Source organism: Phycodurus eques, chromosome 14 (assembly GCF_024500275.1).
Source record: "Phycodurus eques isolate BA_2022a chromosome 14, UOR_Pequ_1.1, whole genome shotgun sequence".
Lineage (NCBI taxonomy): Eukaryota > Metazoa > Chordata > Actinopteri > Syngnathiformes > Syngnathidae > Phycodurus > Phycodurus eques.
This window is the reverse complement of record NC_084538.1, coordinates 14,719,025-14,736,627: the sequence shown is the minus strand read 5'-3', so window position 1 is coordinate 14,736,627 and position 17,603 is coordinate 14,719,025. Positions and strand designations below refer to the sequence as shown.

At 39.5% G+C, this 17,603-nt stretch overlaps 1 protein-coding gene across 2 annotated transcripts in view; it reads right to left on the bottom strand.

Annotated features, from left to right (window-relative positions):
* arhgef10 (Rho guanine nucleotide exchange factor (GEF) 10) overlaps nt 1-17,603 on the bottom strand; it is a 55,804-nt gene that overhangs the window by 10,606 nt on the left and 27,595 nt on the right. For both annotated transcript variants that reach the window (XM_061695617.1, XM_061695618.1), the window contains exons 19-26: nt 16,377-16,492; nt 13,359-13,486; nt 12,210-12,310; nt 11,975-12,096; nt 10,057-10,143; nt 7,936-8,162; nt 6,452-6,609; nt 513-655 (exon numbers count right to left, since the gene is read on the bottom strand). In XM_061695617.1, coding sequence (XP_061551601.1) covers nt 513-655; nt 6,452-6,609; nt 7,936-8,162; nt 10,057-10,143; nt 11,975-12,096; nt 12,210-12,310; nt 13,359-13,486; nt 16,377-16,492 — 1,082 coding nt within the window. The remainder of the gene's footprint in view (nt 1-512; nt 656-6,451; nt 6,610-7,935; nt 8,163-10,056; nt 10,144-11,974; nt 12,097-12,209; nt 12,311-13,358; nt 13,487-16,376; nt 16,493-17,603) is intronic.

The following is a 17,603-nucleotide window of genomic DNA, read 5'->3' as shown; positions in this document are numbered from 1 at the left end:
ATGAGTGAGTGCATGTCAATGGGACGGGACTATTTCTGGTTCCATTGCAGGTGCTTCCATTTCTGAAATGAGAGTGGAACACATATAGGGAAAGCCATATTCTTAGTCATATTCCAGGATATGGAAAGAGGAAGCCCAACTGAGGGAAGTCAGATAAAATCCCCTATTATCATTATTACTATTGTCACATTAAGTTTCAAGTTTTTGTTTTTAATCACCTTGTCCTTGCAATTTTCCCAACTCAAGCCATTAGTTGCTACACAGTCTAACTCTGTCTTTTTTCCCTATCCTTTTCTAACTGGCTTTTTAAAGGTACACATTTTCCCACAGACTTAACAGTTGGATAGGAGATGATTAAGGCTGCCATAATGTCTTCCACTCAAGTGCACTTCCTCTGTGATTTGCACAGGCAGACAGGGACAGATAAGAGCAAAATGAGCACTTTTTTTCTTTCTCCTCATAAAGATTTAAAAAATGAACTGGCCTCTTTAAGTTACTTCTTCGGTACCTACCTTAACACAGTGTGTTTCTGTGCTAATGATGAAGACTTGGCCACCCGATGAAGCCCAAAGGTGGTCTTCCACAGCCAGCATGGCCTTGATCGGCAAGACTCCCAGCTTCACCACCTTGGGCTTATCGCAGATCCATAACCCATCTGTAGTGGATAGTGACAGATCAATATTAAATACAGTTCCGTGAAAAAGTATTGGCCCCTTTCTCAAATTGTTATATTTTTGCAGTTTCCCCACTTTACTCGGCGCCCTTTGCACAATGGTCATTGCACCGGACTATTGCTATATTAGTCATTCAAACTGCTCTAAGTGCTAGAGGACTCTGCATCTTTGTACAATTGTCCAAAAAAAAAAAATAATGTACTGGCATTACCAGATAACTATTAACCCTTTATTGCTCAGTGACTGTTTTTTTTTGTCAATGTCTTTATGTCTCAAAGTGTTCTCTGTCGATTGACTGTCTGTTGTCATACTAGAGCGGCTCCAACTACCGGAGCCAAATTCCTTGTGTATTTTTTGGACATACTTGGCAAATAAAGATGATTCTGATTCTGATTAATGTCTAAGATCATCAAACAAATGTAAATATCAGACAAACAACAAAGTGAACTTCAAATGCTTTTTTAAAAATGGTGATTTCATTTATCCATCCATTTTCTATACCGCTTATCCTCACTAGGGTCACGGGCGTGCTGAAGCCTATCCCAGCTATCTTCGGGCGAGAGGCAGGGTACACCCCGAACTGGTCGCCACCCAATCGCAGGGCACATATAAACAAACAACCATTCGCACTCACATTCACACCTACAGGCAACATGCAACAAAAAAAAATATTCAACGTTACCTGGCCGTGTGTGAAAAAGTAATGCCCCCCTGAACCTAATAACTGGTTGGGCCATCCTCAGCAGAAACAACTGAAATCAAGCTTTTTCTATAACTGGCAATGAGTCTTTCACATCTCTGTGGAGATATTTTGGCCCACTCTTCCTTGCAGAATTGTTTTCATTCAGCAAAGATTTTAGATTTTCAAGCATGAACAGCCTTTTTAAGGTCATGCCACTGCATTTCAAATGGATTCAAGTCCGGACTTTGACTAGGCCACTCCAAAACCTTTATTTTGTTTTTTTTAAGCCATTCAGAAGTTGACTTGCTTGTGTGTTTTGGATCATTATCCTGCTGCAGAACCCAAGTGCGCTTCAGCTTGAGGTCATGAACTGATGGCTGAACATTCTCCATCAGGATTTTCTGTTAAAGAGCAGATTTCATGGTTCTATCAATCACAGCAAGTTGTCCAGGTCCTGAAGGCGCAAAGGAGCACAAAACCATCACACTACCACCACATTTCACTGTCAGTAGATGTTCTTTTTCTGAAAAGCTGTGCTACATTTATGCCACATGTAACGACACCCACACCTTCCTTCCAAATGGTCAACTTTCATCTCATCAGTCCATGTATTCTCCCAAAAGTCTTGGGAATTATTCAGCTCTTTTTGGCAAAAGTAAGATGAGCCTTTTATGTTCTTTTTGGTCAGCAGTGGTTTTCGCCTTGGAACTCTGCCAGGCAGGCCATTTTTGCCCAGTCTCTTCCTTATTGTTGTGTCTTGAACACTGACCTTAACTGAGGCAAGGGAGGCCTGCAGTTCTTCAGAAGTTGTCTTGAGTTCCTTTGTGGCCTCCTGGATGAGTCATTGCTGTTTCATTTGGGTAATATTTGTAGGCCAGCCACTCCTGGGAGGTTCACCCCTGTTCCATAATTTCTCCATTTGAGGTTAATGGCTCTCCCTATGGTTCGCTGGAATTCTAAAGCTTTGGAAATGGCTTTGTAACCCTTTCCAGACTGATAGATGTCAATTACATTATTTCTTGACTGTTCTTGAATTTGTTTGTATTGTGTCATTTTGTTGCACCTTTTTTTAGATCTTTGGTCCCACTTGATTTTGTCAGACAAGTTCTGTTTAAGTGATTTCTTAATTGAACAGGTGATCAGGCTTGAGTGTGATCAGTGAAAATTAACCAAAAGTTATGATTAGTCACAATTAATTCATGATTTAACAAGGGGGGTAATTATTTTTCACACAGGGCCAGGTAACTTGGAAGTTTTTTTTCCTTAATAAATGAAATAACCACTTAAAAACAGCATTTTAAGTTCACTTGGGTTATATTAGTCTGATATTTAACTTTTGTTTAATGATCTTAAACAAAGTGGCGAAACTATGGAAAACTATAAGAATTTGAGAGGGCCAATACTTTTTCACGGCACTGTAAAAATGTTCATGTTTCATGTTGTTTATTTATTACAACCTTTGCACTTGTACTACTGCACGGTCCATTGGTATCTCACAATAAAGGCCATTCTTCTTGAACTTTATCAGGGATATGTTGACACTGTGCCTTCATAAATGTCACCTCTAAAGGTCATTTGCATCTAGAACACTTCCAATACTGGTGGAGAGGCCATTGATTTTTTTTCACAACCTTCACTATGAATATAGATGTGCTGTGAGGAATTAGTCATAGCCAAGCTCCATCCTGCTCACACCTCCTCCACATTTTTGGTCTCCATGTGCCTGGGTCCCACATTGGCAGCTTGGTACATATGAAACATGCAGACCGAATAGCACACAAAATAATTGCTTAAATTAAACTAAGGGAGCCGGCACGGTGGACGACTGGTTAGCACATCCGCCTCACACTTCTGAGGACCCGGGTTCAAATCCGGCCTCGCCTGTGTGGAGATACATGTTCTCCCCGTGCCTGGGTGGGTTTTCTCCGGGTACTCCGGTTTCCTCCCACATCCCAAAAACATGCATGGTAGGTTAATTGACAACTCTAAATTGCCCGTAGGTGTGACTGTGAGTGCAAATCGTTGTTTGTTTGTATGTGTCCTGCGATTGGCTGGCAACCAGTTCAGGGTGTACCCCGCCTCCTGCCCGATGATAGCTGGGATAGGCTCCAGCACTCCCGCGACTCTAGTGAGGAGAAGCGGCTCAGAAAATGGATGGGTGGATGGATGTTGCAAACTGTATGGACAGGGTCAGTTACAATTTTTAAATATACACCAGTAAACTAACAATTTCCCAATTTAGTTAAACTGGAAACATGAATGAGTTTCTAAAGTGTCCATTACTCAGCAAGAAGGGCCCAGTGTCCAAATTGAAGTTTATTTCCTCCAGATGCCACATTGACCTTCCTAATCTCAACCAGGAAGTGAACGAGGCCTCACCAACAGTGTTTGTTCAAGAGAAGGCACAAAGGGAGCTATTGAAGAAGGGAAGGCGAGGAGGAGAGAGGTGCCATGCTGGGAGATATTTTTCTCAGAATAACAGTACAGTAATGACTGGAAAAGCAAAGGTAATCTTACACTATGGGGCTAGGTGGAATTAGCATTCCAGCAACACCCTTGGCATATTATTGTATTAGATGTGCATGCAGACAGAGTAAATGAAAAAGGATTGAGCCGTGCTGGAAAAGAACAAAAAGACAGAAGTGCAAGCTTGCAGTGTTATATAAATCCTCATCGCTCCCCTTCATGACAGTGACAGCTGCAACCAACTTATTATCATGCTGTTCGTGTGTACAAACAACCCACCAAACCAGTATACCTTTTTCTCTCATGACAACAGTTCTGCAAACATAAAAACAACCTCTACAGGACCTGATCTATTAATAACTGATTAACTGATCATTAGGTATTCTGAAATTTGGATCGGCAAGGTTGTCATGAAGAACTGTAGGCATATGCTTTTCACAATGTGGCAGCAACTATTTGGGAGTAGTTATTTTTCCCCCACAAGTTTGTTGTGTGAAATGCCAAAGAAGTCGATAAATTAAATAAAATAAAAATGTAATAAAGTGAGAGCATCAATAACACTGCATCTCCACCAATTCAGTTCCTTGGAGCGTCTGATTTCATCTGTTGGTACAGTCATTAGAATAGTCTTATGACAGACCTTATTCACATGCTCACATTTCTCCACAAAAATCGGTTGCCTGGAGTGAATTCATTCTATGCCAGTTGAATTACAAATTTTAATATAAACTTTAGCTTTAGGCTTCATATTCTGCTCCCTTTATAAGAGCCACTTTTTTATAAGACAGATAGTTCAGGTTTTTACCCAATAATAATCTATATGTGTCCTGATGATTGACTAGGAAAAGGCGATCCCTGATGAAGTACAGTATAGCAAAAGTCAGTTGCTGTGAAGATTTTCTTAAGCAGCATTGCAACAGTGACGCAGACAACCGTTTCCCCACCAAATGATTAATAATGAGTCACAATTTTAGCATGAAGCATCACTTTCTAGCGAAAGAGTTGCTTCAGGAATTAAATCAGCCATTAGATCGAGAGGATGAAAGGCCAAAACATAAAGACACTCACTGTGATGCTCTCTCCGAATGAGTGGACAGAGGATGAAGGACCAAAAAGGTGTGGCAAGTAAAACAAGTTGTGATGGGAAGTCAAAAAAAATTCAAGTGTGAGCACTATTTTTCTCTCTGGCCAACTGCAGCTTGGCTGCACACAGACACACAGAGCTAATTGATGATCTTTGCAGAAGAAAATAGCTGGAAACTAAGCAAAGACATCTGATTTGAGTCATACGAAGACAAGCTGAGAAATGTCTGACTGCAGTTATAAATAAAAATGTTGCATTTGATGAATGCTGATCATAGAAGTATTTGGAGCGCAGATATGTTGGTTGACCAAATATATGCTTATCATTATGAAATACACAGTGTAGGTGAATGAAGTGAAAACGAGTGAACCAGAGAGAGAGTATGAAAGCCAAGTAGCAGATGGAACAAAACAGAAAATGGCAGACTGTGGGAAGAGAGTCCAGCCTGGATCCTTTCCTCTCTGTGTGTATGTCTGGAAGCGAGGACATTAAATAGGTCACCTCTTTCAGAATGACTTCGCTCAGACAACCAAGCAATTGGAAACAGTACCACAACGCAAGAGAAACATTTCCTAACGCAGTAATTTGGAGAGAGAAAACTCTTGACGGTGTTTCACCCAGAACAGACATTTACATTCAATGCCAAACATTATCTTATACTAACAGAAATTGTACTGTTTTTTTGAAGCACGATGTGCACAAAAATATATCTATTTAGGTCACAGGTCATAAATGTTAAATCTAACGCAAGCACCACTGTTGCAGAGCCACCAATTTAGCAACAGTGCACTACTTCATGTGATGTGGTTAAGACTGACTTCCATTCAGATCAGGCTCAGACTAAATATCTGCGTAAACAGTGCTCAGTTACACATTTTTAAAACACATTTCAATTATCTAAGTGAATATGTCAGGGCTGCTCTTTCAGCACACTGAGTGCAGCCCTTGTGTGTGTGTGTGTGTGTGTGTGTGTGTGTGTGCGTGCGTGTGTCATGAGTGCTTTGCAGGCTTGACGTGTTAAAGTCTAGCAGCTGCATCTTATCATCCTAATTACACCTGACTACTCTTAAGACACTGTGGGACTCCAACTCGTCGCCAGACTATCAACGCTCTATGTCGAGTTCGTAGCCTAGCCGCCTTATCCACCTTTTGCTTCTCGAAGACCTCGTCATTTTATCTCTAACCCATTCTGACTCTTTGTCCCCAGTCTGCCGTCTGCCCTTGCTCCCCGCAAACCAGCGCTCACCTCTTGTGGCCCACTGACAACCCGGACTCATACCCTGCCAGACTGGCCCTCCTTGGAACCCTGCTAATCCCGGATATAGTTCTCTGAGCCCTTTTTGTTTGCTTCCAATCTATAATAAACATTTGTTCACAAACTACCCTTCCTCTCCTCTCTGCATCTGGGTCCAACTCACAACCTGAATCCTGACAGAATATGTTTCTGTTTCACGTAATAAGGGTGACTTAACCATAAGTGGCCTCATTATGGCAATTTAAGAGGGTCAACAAACAGTGCAATAAGCCATCCCACAAGAGACATACCTTGTGATCTGGTGTAGATGGCCACAGAGCCACTGACCAAGCCAGCATACAAACAGCGTTTCATGTACGCCACGCTAGTGACAGTGGATTTGTCTGGGGTGAAGAACTGCTGCAGACGCACTTTCTTGGACCGCTGGCTACTTTTGTAGACAATAATGCTAATAAAAAGATATGAAAAAAAAACAAGAGGAAGAAGCATTTTATTATAGGTTTGAAGATACAGTAGTTTTGTGCCATGTTAAATATACTCACTGGACATAAATTAATTAACAATTTGAAAATATGCATAGCAGTTATAGTGTGGAGTGGTATAGCAGTGGACTGCCTTGTACACAAAGGAAAAATATCCAACGATATCAGCTACCTTACTGACCTGGGTTTCACACAGAAGTTAGAAATTAATCAAGCATAACATTTAATGTCCCTGTTAAGTGAGAATAAATGTCTTCTAAATTTGACAAACCAGAAGTGCTGTTAACAACCCTGCCAAATTTGAAAGATAAAGAAAAAGAAATCGCCACATCTACCCGCTGATGTTCAAGGTTCCAGTCACCCTCAGATCACTGCGTCCTCTTCCAAATATAGAGATGTCTCCATGGGAGACTATTGCGCTGTTTTTAAAGGGAATGAAAGAAGCCGCTCTGATTGGATAGGAATGAAGTCGGCTGTGATGACGCCCGCACTGGTGCAGACGTCCCAGTTTTCAAATGTGCAGGTAGTACGCCATTCCACGAAATTACCAAAACTGGTTCTAGCCCACGTCCTTGTAGAGTTACGCCAAGCTCAGCGATGGTTTGTGCTAGTCATGGAAATAGTTAAAATAGTTTGCACAATTTCAGCAATTATCTTTAAAAGTATTTAGCTGTTGGAGAGACCCCAGTCTGCGGGCAGCACTGTGAAAGAGTGGATAGCACTTCTGCCTCACAGTTCTGAGGTTTGGGTTTGGAATCTCAGCGCTAGTATACTTTTGTGGTGTTTGCGTTTTCTCTCCGGTTTCATTCAGGTATTCCAGCTTCCTCTCACATTCCAAAAATATGCTTGTTTGGTTCATTGAAGCCTAAATTGTCCTGAGGTGTGAATCTGACTGTGAATGGTTGTTTATCTATACACAGTATTGTGAATTGTGACTTTCGGCTTAACCCGTCAGGGGTCGGCACAATGAGTCACTTGTATAGATTTTTAAGCCAGATGACCTTCCTGAAACAACCCACCCATTACTTAGGCCAATCAATGGCGATTTACATTAACATTACAATTGTATACCATTTGTAGCTAAATTGAAGATAAAATCTTAATTCATTAGATGACTTCTAATCAATTAAGTTATTCCTGTATATATAAAATACACATAGCATTGCAATAAGACAATGTGTTCATCTATTATGTTCTGTTTATGTTAGCGCAACTAGTTGAAATTAACACGTTGTATGTGATATTTAAATATTTATGATCCACAGTCATTTCTGAGCTTTTGCTTCCATTACCTCCCCTCCTCCATGCCCAGGCAGACAGTGGGTGTAAAACTGTTTTTTGTCAGCGAGATCTGGTTGTTTTCTTGGACTTTGTCATCATTCTCCTGTGGCTCTTCTGCTGGGACGTAGGCCATGCACAGGATACGGGACTCCACATTAAAGCACTCAGTCACCTTTGGGCTGCAGCTCTGCATGGCAACGATGGCTATTTGGCCCATCTGGTTGGTGCAACTTGCAACCTGCAGAGTGCAATTTGTTTAAATTTGATCACTCGGGATATTTTAATTGTGCTCTTAAAACTATACAATAAGCAAAGACTGATGAGATACCCAGTCATGAAAGCAAAGAAAACAAACATTTCTGCGAGAAACCCCTAAACACTAAGTTAAGGTATAATCAAATGACAGTCCCCAAAAAAATAATTTTAAAAAATCATCACGTTAATTAACAGTAAATTAACAATAAAAGCAGTAACCCCAAAATATTGAGTTATGTTAAAAAAACAATTCACCTGTACTCAACTGTATGTAACCCATACAGTTTCACATATTACCTCACTGAGAAAATTATAGGTTCAAGTCATGTACAGTATATGCAGCGGCTGAAATAAGTATTTAACACGTCACCATTTTTCTCATTGAATATATTTCCAAAGGTGCTATTGCCCTGAAAATTTCACCAGATGTTGGGAACAACTAGAGTAATCCATACATACAAAGAAAGTAGAACAAATAAGATCAGAAATTAAGTTGTGTGGAATAACGTGAAATGACACAGGGAAAAAGTATTGGACACATGAAGAAAGGGAGGTGCAAAAAGGCATGGAAAGCTAAGACAACACCTAAAATCTATCAATAATCAAACAGCAATCCAGCCCCTTGTCACTGCAGAAGTATATTTAGTGAGAAACATGGTTAAGTGTGAAATAATGAGCTCAGCCGCTGTATAGAGCTTCCCCCTAATGGCCAAACTGCAGTGCTAAGCAAGGTTCTGTGAGCCAATGTACATTTTAAGACAAATGTCAGAGTCTAAAGAAGTAACTTTAAAAACACTGACAGTCTCACTTAAGGGGAAAGTAGAAGCTAACCTCCTAATAAAAACATACAATCTGACACACAAGAATGAAAAACATCCTGATTGTGGAAAACTGCTGTCTGGTCCCCTGGCCTGTGCATTTACCGTAATTTCTCGTGTATAATACGCACTCCCAAAGTTGACCTAAAAATTCTGGAAAACCCTTCTAACCATGTATAATGCATTTTTATAATGCATGATTTTGCTTCTTCCCATATGATTAAAACATGAAGTATTATCTGTATTTTGTTAGTTTTTTTCAAAGAATTATTCTGATGTTAAGCAATTTATTAGAATTACTTATTTTTAAATTCACAGCCCTACCTATAGTAGGGCTATGCGCACTATTGACTTTTGGGTGAAAAAATGCGCATTATACACAAGAAATTGCGGTAATTCAAATGTAGTCAGCTACTGTAAGCAAAGACGCCAACCCCTATCGTCACCTTTCAGGAACATTCTGAATAGTTTGGAAGGAACATTTTATTTTGTCAGGAACACTTGTGTTTCAGCTAAAAGAGTCACATACCACCAGAAAGACTCAAATAAATTTTTGAAATTCAATATTAAATTAACTTCAATGTTATATTTCGGATTAGGTAAATTCCAATACAATTTTATGAATGGCCCATAGAGTGCTGTGCAATATGGACTCCATTTTTCATCCCAATAGAGGTACCGTACTAGCTGATGTACTGTAGAATGTGCATTATTTTTTTTAAATAAGTCTAATGTCTATAGAGTGCATTATACATAGAATTTAGAAAAATGAAAACATTCTTTCACATTATATAAACATATACTGGTACCTAGGGGTGGTGTAAAAGGTAGACTTTCATTCCAAAATAATATGTAACGTTGAATGTTACAAATGTAAGCAAAGGCATGTGAGACTCCAGATGACCATCAGCCGACAGACAGCTGGTGGAGTCGTTCAAAATACAATACAATATATTAAAACGTCAAGTACTCAGTTAATAATTAAATCAGTTTTTGTTGAGTGCTGAAGTGGGAACTATCACATCAACTAATCTAAAAGATGCAGGGAAGACATCTTACCCAGATACAACCATGGCCCACGACAGGAGTGTCTGCTGTGCTCTCAGTGTTGATATAGGGCTCTGGGTTGTGGACTGCACATTCCACCTGACAGAGAGCAGCAAAAACATGGGATATTACACAAAGTAGTTACTGAAATCAAGTTACAGGGTATTTCATCAGATATTTTATCTACAGCGGCTGAAATAAGGAGGACGCGAAAGGCACGCCCCCAGTAGGTCTATAGCGCCGCTATGTGCATTGTGCAAAACAATATCGGTTTGGCTAAGGACCCCCAAAATTGACTGCGGTCAAGCCAGCCTCCTCTCGTAAAGTAGCAGTCAAGCCAGCCGCCCATAATTTTGTTCATACTAGGCATTAGGGTAATAAGTCGCCAACTCGTGGCGAAAGCCACCTTCAAAATAAAAGCTTCCCAATAATACGGACGTCAATGCTCTTCAGTTAAGGAATGCAACCAGCAAGGTTAATTTGAATCTTGAGATGCATTAAAAAATTTAGTTTATTTGATATCTTATGAAAAATAACTAACTGGACTGCACTTATATAGCGCTTTATCTACACCATCACAGTGCCCAAAGCGTTGTACAGAGCCTCACATTCACACACATTCATAAACCAGTGGGCGGCTGCTGCCATGCAAGGCACTGACAGGCCCACTGGGAACAAATTAGGGTTCAGTGTCTTGCCCAAGGACACTTCGACATGCGGACGGACAGTTGTAGCAGGGATTCGAACCTGTTCTACCTACTGAGCCAAAGCCACCCTAAAACAATCCCCTTGGTATCACAAGAAAAGTCCAGATCTGTGTGACAGACCACCAAGGACTCCACTAAAAGAGGTTTGATGAAGAGCTGATATTGTATTTCAAAATAAAAGTCTCCGAAAACTGCATATTTTGCTGTCATTACCCTTTACTGAAAAAAATCTGTTAAAACAAAATCTATGAAATATCGCAACACCGGTCCAGTGTAGTGTGCCCCAGAACTTTACTGGTGTTGCGACATCTCAGATTATTTTAATGAATTTTTGAAATCCGTGGTAATGCCACATCAGATTTGGGTGGGACCACTTTTGTTGGATACCTGGGGTGGTGTAGTGTCCCCCAGAACTGGACTGGTGTTGCGATAGGTCATACTTTTTTTTTTTTTTTTTAATGAATGTTTTAAATCAGTGGTAGTGACAGTGATTGTTGGTGTGTATATTTTGTTGTAGCGTTAGCAGTATTTTCTGCTCCCATTTCCTACAGTAATAATGGCAGTTTGTTTTTCTATTGTATGTGTATGTGCTTCTTATAAACAATGTGCAAAAAAAAGTTCTGATTTTGTATTTATTTAGTGGGTGCGGCTTGTATAAGGGTACATGTGTAACTAGACAAACTGTAGAATATTAATTATATACGATATTAATTATATAGGCAACTTACTGTACTGTATCTGCTATTTTTGGCCACAAGTGGCAAGTCAATATTCATCCATCCATTTTCTGAGCCGCTTCTCCTCACTAGGGTCGCGGGCGTGCTGGAGCCTATCTCAGCTGTCATCGGGCAGGAGGCGGGGTACACCCTGAACTGGTTGCCAGCCAATCACAGAGCACATACAAACAAACAACCATTCGCACTCACAGTCACACCTACGGGCAATTTAGTGTCTCCAATTTATGCATATTTTTGGGATATGGGAGGAAACCGGAGTGCCCGGAGAAAACCCACGCAGGCACGGGGAGAATATGAAAACTCCACACAGTCGGGGCTCGGGATTGAACACGGGTCCTCAGAACTGTGAGGTTGACGCTGTAACCAGTCGGCCACCGTGCCGCCCAAGTCAATATTGATAGACATATACTTCAACGGGTGCAATGTGGATCAAAGCCATTAGAAGTGCTACGGCAGAATGCAATGCAACAAAAACAGAAGTCTCACCTTGAACTCTTGTAGTTTAGACATGACCACAGGCATCTGTTTGAGCAAGAGAGGATGTTTCTGCTTTTTCAGTTGATTTCCATCATCTTCTGCAAAGAACCAGCCCTGAAGGTTGTCCTCCTCTAATATAAAATAGACACGTTTAGTTGTCCTTTAAATACTTAATAACTTACATGTGATAATAATTGTGCAGTAGACACAATGTGGTATTTTACACCATGGCAGTGGACTGTACCTAGAGCCAGCTTAGCCATTTGCAAGTTACTGATCCATGACTGTTTGATGGCTGGGTTGAGGGTATTGAACACCGCACTAAAGTATGTGGCTTTGCCCAACCTGAAGACAGAAAGGACAAAAAAAAATTGAATAAAATAAAGACGATGAGCTGTTTGATCCACAGCACAATGTTGCATCTTTGGCTTTTTTGCATTTTGAGGTTGCTGTCAGACAACATTGAGATTATATGCCAAGGACACATGTCTTTTCTTCATTATTGTTGCGTACTGAAACATTTTTGTCACACATTGATTTCATTGTATAAGATATGCAAGTTAATAACCATTGAATAACACTGGTCCATGTAAGCAAACCATTTTGATGATGATTACAGTTTTCAAGAATGTATACTTTGAAAAACACTTGCTTCACTTTTACTCTCTATGAAGACATTTTCATGTTTAATTTATCCAGTCAAATAGAATCAAATTATCTCTGTATGGGCTGATGCCACCCGAGAGGGGAACAGTCTTTCGGTGCTGATTGAAAAATGCAGGCTGACAGAAGCTGAAGAAGTCGATGGCAGTTATCACTTCTAGCTCACGCAAGCAGTGTGTGGGAGCTGTGTAAACAGTATGTATGTGTTTCCCAAGCATAATCTCACCAGTTTAGGACAAAGAGAGAATGGTGTCAATGGTGAAAATGATAAAGTAAAAGCCAGAAGGATAAGACAGTTAAGGAGAACCCAAAAAAGGCAATAAAAAGGTGCACCCTTTTGGGCAACATTCAGGCTTTATTAGTGTGTGCGTGCATGCGTGCGTGTAAATATGTGATATGAGCGTCACTATTGGGAAACAGCTGCAGCATTAGGGTAGCCTTTAGAAAAAGGCAGACATTTCCTCACTTGTGATTCACATTCATACCTCTGGTTAAGGGATGGTGGAGGAACATGTTCATGCAAGTGTGTTCTAATGCTCTCTCCTAAAGCTAAGAACATGGAGTGAGAATATATGCAGGAAAAGCGTTAAACAAGAGTTGAAGGGTAAAGGCAAAGGGAAGACGTGACTATGCAGCCACTCAAAATGTATGCGTTGCCTATGCATGTGAAGTCCAAACAAACTGCAAAGTTACATTACGTGGATGCAAAAAAACAAAAAACAAAACAGACTTGTCTTGTTTGCCAGGCAGCTGAAGTTGGATCCTACAGCGGTCAGCTGCCCTAATCTCTTCTTCCTTCTTCAGAATGAGCCTCTGGAGACCTGATACCCAGTCCTGAGCCACTGTGGGGTTCACATTCTAGACAGCAGAATTGATTTTGAAAAGCCAGAAGCGTAAAGAAGAGCAATAAAATATAAATTTTCGTACAATGTTCATGATGAAAGTGATACGATAATAACAAAACAAAGCAAAAAAAAAATTATTTCTTCAGATACTTTGTGGGGGACAAAATAAAAGATTTCTTCATGTAAATAAGAACAACACTAAGTACTGAGTCAATAAATAAATCACAAACAAACAGCTTATGTGTTTCCCAGCTTTTTCAATTCCCTGCACGCCTAGAAAACCTACACATGTAATATCTCAGTTGACAATAAAAAAGGCCAATTCTTAATCGGTTCCTATCGCAAAAATTATATCAATCTACGATAAATGTAAAAATTGCTAAATCCAAGTTTCCAAACCTCCACAAGGTAACTTTGCACCTCCAAGTGGTAGGTGGGAATCACTAATCTAAGACACCATCATACGTGTGGTTTCTTTGCTACTGTTCTTTTAAGTTTAAAAATGTTAAAAGCTAAAATTAGAAAACTTGCAAACCATACCATTATTTATATAAAAAGGACCAAAGAAAATTAAATGAACATTGGTCTCCATTAAACAATGAACTAGCATTTCAGGTACCGTAATTTCTCGTGGATAATGCGCACCCATGTATAATACGCACCCCCATAGTTGACCTCAAAATTCTGGAAACCCTTCTCCCTATGTATAATCAATGTTTGCAATGCATGATTTTGCTTCTACCCATATGATCAAAACATGAAGTATTATCTGTATTTTGCTAGTTTTTTCAAAGTTAAGCACTTTATTTGAACACGTAATACTTTCTTTATATTTACTTGCTCTTGCTCTTATTTTGAAATTCACAGCCCTATTTTCATTTAGTAAATGAGAAACCACACAGTTGTGCTCATATGTTTGATTACCCAGGCAGAATTTGTAAGATGTGTACAATTCTTTAAAGAAAACATGAAGGACCAGGCGAAAGACATTTAATTTTATTTTAATGGGATTCAAATTAAACTGTCAAACATTTCAGAAAAGCATTATCATTAAACAAAACATAGACATAAAGAAATTAATGATGGTTGTTGTTCAGTCATCAGTATTTCACAAATTCTGCCTGGGTATGTAAACTTATGAACATATATTATGTAGATATATGCAGTCATATTTAGCAGACATGCAAACACCAAAGGCATGAAAAAGGTGACCAAAATACAAACAAAAAAACATTTCAGATCTGGGGGTCAGTACAATAATGCCAAAAAAAAAATATTATTATTCACGCAGAAAAACATTTACACCGTTCAAGTACATGTTGATTTTCAAATTTAAGATTAAAATTAAATTTGCCTAATTTCTTTGCTTTTTTTGTTTTGGCCTCCAACTTGAGCCAGGCCAATTTCCACCTGGACCTGATGCCTGCTTAAAGATGTTCCACATGAGGAACATCCTCCTCTTTACGCACTCTCATTCTGGAAAAGAATTGACTAAAATCATTTTTTGTTTCACTATTACCAACTTGAAAAGCTAATCCCAAGTGCATCCTCCAGGAAAATATTAAGTACACTATTTTTCTGTTTTTATTGGCCATTTCTGAATTTGAAGTTAGTTCATTCTGTATTGTGACATAATCCTTAACATCGCTCCGTTGTTTAATACATTTAACATTAACATCCATAAACTAATTAGTTAATTGTAGGCGCGTTTCCTAATTAATACAAGATGTACTAGCGGATCAGCTCTTGTCGCCGATGTTATGTGTGCTTCGCGGTTCCGCTGGGACCGCAACCAGGGCCACAACCCGCAGGAACTCAGCGTGAAAATACAAAAGACCAGTGCAACAAATACAACACTGGCTGATTTTATGAGCAAAAACGTTTCTTAAACGTAAGAGTAGCAATAGAGGATGTTCGCTCCACAGGAGGGTAGAGTGGCCAAAATTGTACCCAAGTAAGAGTACTGTTACTTGACAATAAGGTGACTCAAGTAAAAGTAAAAAGTAGTCCTCCAAAAAATTACTGGAGTAAAAAGTACACAGTGAAATAATTAATCACGTATTGAGTAAATAATGAGTAACTTCTGATTTTTTTTAACTACAGCATTAACATCAATAAAAACATTAACATCAATAAAAAAAAAAAACCCGTGCTTAAACTGGACTGGCGCAAGCAGCGCCCGATGCGGAAGTCAAAGTCATAGTCTCCCGCACGAAATAGTTGTACAGCTTTTTTATAACCTCGAGATGGCAGCATACATTTATAAAATGTGAAAGTTTTTTCCATTTTCCATTTTGTATAATGCACACTATTGACTTTTAACAAATTTTTTTGGGAAAAAATGCGAATTATACATGAGAAATTACGGTAGTTTAATAAAGTCTCATGAGATGACACCTACGCCTCAGTCTTTCAATCCATGGAGGAATTTGCAAAACTATAGTTAGAATCTGTGTCATTCAGCAAATTAAATTTCATTTCGAGGGACACAGCCTCTTTATTGGCTTTTTTAATCAGTATGTCCCACTTAACCTATACACCTGAGACATGCATCCCTAAGAATTTCTCATGTAGTCTACCTCAGTTTGGCCAGTACTGCAAAAGAAGCTCTGTGCTCAATCCCAAAACACGTAAGGTTTGAATGCAATTTGTCTGAGGAGACAAACTTCCAATTCGCCAGCATAAACAATATATGGATGGCCTTTAAGGTGTGTCTGCTCGTTGGGGATGCCTTTGATACTGATATCAAATCTGTTCTTCATAAATTCTGCTGCAACTCTTCAGTTAAAGTGATAGAGAAGTAATTTGGGGGAATTTTTTAATATTCTTACCTCGCTTTAGTGTTGTTCATGAAACAGTAAAGAATAAAACAACTCTTGCATTCCGTCCAATGACACACTTACCTGGTAGTTGCCTTTGAGGCTGCTGATCATGCCGGAAATCTGGTTGACCAGGTTGAGGTCGTGGATTAGGTTCTGCAGATCCTGGTACAGCTGACCTGGGCCCATGTAGAGTTTGTCTACACAGAGAGACAAAAGCATGTTTAACTGACAGGCAGCAAAGGTGACACACGCAGTATACTGTTAAAAGAGGGAATTCCTGGGACAAAGGCAACAGAGAGAGAGCGAGAGAGAGAGAAAGCGAGAGAGAGAGAGAGAGAGAGAGAGAGAGAGAGAGAGAGAGAGAGGGAAAGAGAGAGCGATGAGTGTCAAGGAGATCAATAAAGGGTGATAGGTCTGTTTCCCACAGTGATCTTCGACAGCTCTGCAAACCTGGCCATGGCTAAGAGGGCCACATAAATATTTTCACGCTGTCATCCGAATGGCTTCCGGTATTGTCTTTTTTGCACTTATCAAACAATGGGTTGGGGTGCAACCAGAAATAGGAGGTGTGACGTCAATAGGTATTATTATTATTTTTGGAAAACCAAGCAATGAACAGAAGAAAAGAAGAACCAAGGTGCCATCCAAGCAGAGTAAGAGTAACGGTCTACCATGTCAAGGCAATGTCTGTCAGTTTTCCAATTTCCAACAGTCAGCTTAAAATGAATTAATAAATAAACAAGAAAAGCCCTGATTGGTTATTATACTCTAACAGTGGCAGAATATTATAATCATCAGCCCTTACAAATGCATGAGCCGCTTCAAGCCGTACATGCGCTAACAAAAAAATTGTAATGGTTTTGGTGAGGAGCCTAATTTATTAACCACCAATTACTGTACAAGGTGACAATATAATTGAAATTGTATCCATATTAATATTTATTTATGTAAACTGATCAGATGAAATACAAATAAGCATTATGCTCTTCTGTTTAACGTGTGTTCATTTGAACTGTTGGATCTGTTGTATGTGATTTTCTCATCTGTCAGAATAAACAGACAAAAGGGGTTGAATTCAGGTAAGTAATTCAGGCAGAAAGGCCGAATAAACCCTCCATGAATGACATGTGGAATGTCATGTCAGAGGCATATTCTATAACGGTCCATTTGTATTCAGTCAAGGCAGGTGGCTGTTCTGCTCAATGTTTGTTCCTGTTATCTAGAGCACTTCTGGTTAGATGTTGTTTCCTAAATATGTACACAGCTGTGTTTTAATGTTTTTTTTTATAAACTTGCGATGTCAATTAG